The 2,472-nt window shown below is 57.1% G+C and overlaps 1 protein-coding gene across 2 annotated transcripts; it reads right to left on the bottom strand.

Annotated features, from left to right (window-relative positions):
* Positions 1–626: 626 nt before the first annotated feature.
* DUSP23 (dual specificity phosphatase 23) lies at positions 627–2,236 on the bottom strand. 2 transcript variants are annotated; one of them, XM_011957190.1, is made up of 3 exons: positions 2,176–2,236; positions 1,809–2,077; positions 627–1,017 (listed from the first exon to the last, which is right to left on the bottom strand). In XM_011957190.1, the coding sequence occupies exons 2-3, from the start codon at positions 2,073–2,075 to the stop codon at positions 832–834; spliced, it is 453 nt and encodes a 150-aa protein (XP_011812580.1). In that variant the 5' UTR covers positions 2,076–2,077; positions 2,176–2,236; the 3' UTR covers positions 627–831. The 2 variants fall into 2 exon arrangements, with proteins under 2 accessions (XP_011812580.1, XP_011812579.1); XM_011957189.1 differs by having other exon boundaries at positions 2,183–2,219.
* Positions 2,237–2,472: the final 236 nt, after the last annotated feature.

Here is a 2,472-nt window from a genome sequence, read left to right as displayed (position 1 = left end):
TGAGAAACATGGGCAAGATTTAGAGCCCTAGAACTCTTCATTTAATTGTTAAATATCTGCTCTGTGTAACTGCCTAGATTGGCTCTGTTCTTAGGTCCTTTGGCCTGAGATTGTGGGGTAGCAGAATGGGCCAGAAAGCGCAGATTAGCTTCAGCACCTGAGATTGGTAAGAGACGCCCAGCCCTGAGGAGGTGGAGATGGTGGTTATCTGTGTGACATCCAGGCTGTCTCTACCCCCAGAGAAACAAGGGTGACACGTGTGCAGCAGGTGGACCTACACGGAGGGGCCTCCTGGCCTGTGAGCATCAGAGACCTGGGAATGCCAGGAGGCCAGGCTACTCCGGACCTGAATCCTTTTCATTGACTAGCTCCCCCAGAAAACACATCAAATATTGTCAGGGAACAGATACATAGTATTTCAGCATCTTCAAGGGACTGAAGACGTGTGTTGCTGTTTTGGCCCATCCTTCTGCTTTCTAGAAGTGTGATGATGGGCCTCTCTGAGCTTTGGCCACCTCATCCAAAGAACAGAGATGGCCCATCTGCCTTTCCTGTATCACAGGGCTACAGTGAGGCTGAAATAAGTTGATGTGTGGGAATGCTTTATAAAGTACCATGCAACGTGCCCTGGTTTGTACAACTCATTTATTCAACAAAAAAGTACAAGCCTCCCCTTCAATCAAGACCTGCCTGCAGGGCTGGGCTACTTCAGTGTCTTGAGCCAACGGGAGCTAGAGGGTTTAATACTTTAGTCCACTTCCCTTCATCTCTGACCCCATCGACAACATGGGGCAGGGGAGTGAGGGTCCGGGAGAAGGGTACTGAGGCCCCTTATTTCGTTCGCTGGTAGAACTGGAAGACTGCTTTCTCCTGCTCATAGGTCTCGATGGAGCCGGGTCGTAGTCGTCGGATTTCAGCAATGGCATCTCCTGCAGCCAAGCCCCGCTCCTTTACCAGGTAACAGGCCAGCATGGTGCCAGTGCGGCCAAAGCCCAGGGCACAGTGCACTCCCACAGCCTACGAAGAGGGAGCTCGATGGGTGGTGCCCAACTCCTCCAGCCCCAACTGTCTCCTGCCCCTCACTTGGTTTTCCCCACAGCTCCTTCTTCTGTGCCAGGTCCTCTGCAGCAAAGTCAGGGAGGGCTGTCCCTGCACTGGGTGGCTAGGAGGCCTCTGCAGTGGCTGGTTCAAGAGCTGCCCGCCTCCGCACAGCCCTCCACCTGTGGTGTTCAATACAGAAACCACTCGCCACTGCTACTGTGGCTACTGTGTACTTGAAATGTGGCTAGTCCCAATTGAGATGTAGTGTGAAAAACGCAACAGGGTATGAAGAGGTAGTGGAAAAAAGAATGAAAATATCTCATTAAGATCCCCAAAATTAATTTTATCTGCTTCCTTGCTTTTTAAGAATGCGGTTGCTAGAAAAATTAACATTACATGGAGCCACTTACGTTCCGTTATATTTGGGCAGCTTTACTCTAAAAAACGGTAAACATGCTCCACCTGACTTCAACCCCCACCTCTCTCAGGTGTCTGTCCACACCCTTCTCTTTCTCAACTCACAGTATTAGCTGGTTTTCACTGCCTCTCCTCAAGCCCAGTTCGCACTGCTTCACCGTCTCTTTAGTTCCTTCCGTTTAGCGCCCCCCTCCCCCGCACTGGCTTCCCAGTCTCCCGGCCCTACTGTCTGCCCCCAGTACCTCCCCGAGCCCAGTAAAGTTATTCCAGGCCGGGTCTCCCCAGCTCCGCCCGCGTCCCCGGATGACCTTCTAGGCCCCTCCCTCCCTGCGCTGACCCCGCCCGCTGACCTCTCCCCGTGCGTTAGCCTCGTCCACGATCTGCACGAAGCGGTCGATCTGGTCGGGGGCCGGCGGGCAGAAGTCGGGGATGCGCAGACGGTGCAGGGTGAGGCCGGGGCAGCTGTCGCTGTGAGGGGGCCCGCGCTCCGTCAGGGACACCAGGTGCCGCACGCCCAGGTCCAACAGGAACTGGTAGTGGGCGGGGAGCCGCGGCAGCGCCAGCCCCGCCAGCCGGCCCGGGAGCACCCAGGAGAAGTTGGGGGGCTGCACGCCCATCGCTGGGAGAGGGCACAGGACAGCGGGTCATGGGGGACGAGGCTGGCCAGCCCCGCTCCTCCCACCCGTCTCCTCGCCCGCTCCGAGCTGGTTAACCCACCACCTACCTGGCCTCGGCGCCTCCCAGGCCACGTGGTTTGCGGGGCGCCGCCCTCTGGGACGCTCTGCCCTGCCGTGGGGATTGGCCCAGAGCCTGGGGCGGGGCTGGAACGAGGAACCCAGGCTCTGAGCTACCGAGGGAAGCGACACGATACCGCCCCGCCCGAGCAGGTCACGCGGTGATTGGCTGGATCATCATAATGGGCGGGGTTACTTCCGCGTGGTTCAACCCACTCAGCTAAGAAGGAAGACCTGAAGCGAGTTAGGAATTGTTTGCTGCGGGTGGGGCAACCCGGGG

This window comes from Colobus angolensis, unplaced genomic scaffold (assembly GCF_000951035.1).
Source record: "Colobus angolensis palliatus isolate OR3802 unplaced genomic scaffold, Cang.pa_1.0 Scaffold439, whole genome shotgun sequence".
In the NCBI taxonomy this organism is placed as follows: Eukaryota; Metazoa; Chordata; class Mammalia; order Primates; family Cercopithecidae; genus Colobus; species Colobus angolensis.
The sequence above is the reverse complement of the archived record's forward strand: the minus strand, read 5'-3'. Positions and strand labels throughout refer to the sequence as shown.

Excerpts from the sequence above, each read along its gene's own strand:
- DUSP23 (XM_011957190.1), bottom strand. The coding sequence starts at position 2,075 with ATGGGCGTGCAGCCCCCCAACTTCTCCTGGGTGCTCCCGGGCCGGCTG. Across the intron at positions 1,018-1,808 it reads AGGCTAACGCACGGGGAGAG|GCTGTGGGAGTGCACTGTGC; the intron begins GTCAGCGGGCGG and ends CCCTCTTCGTAG.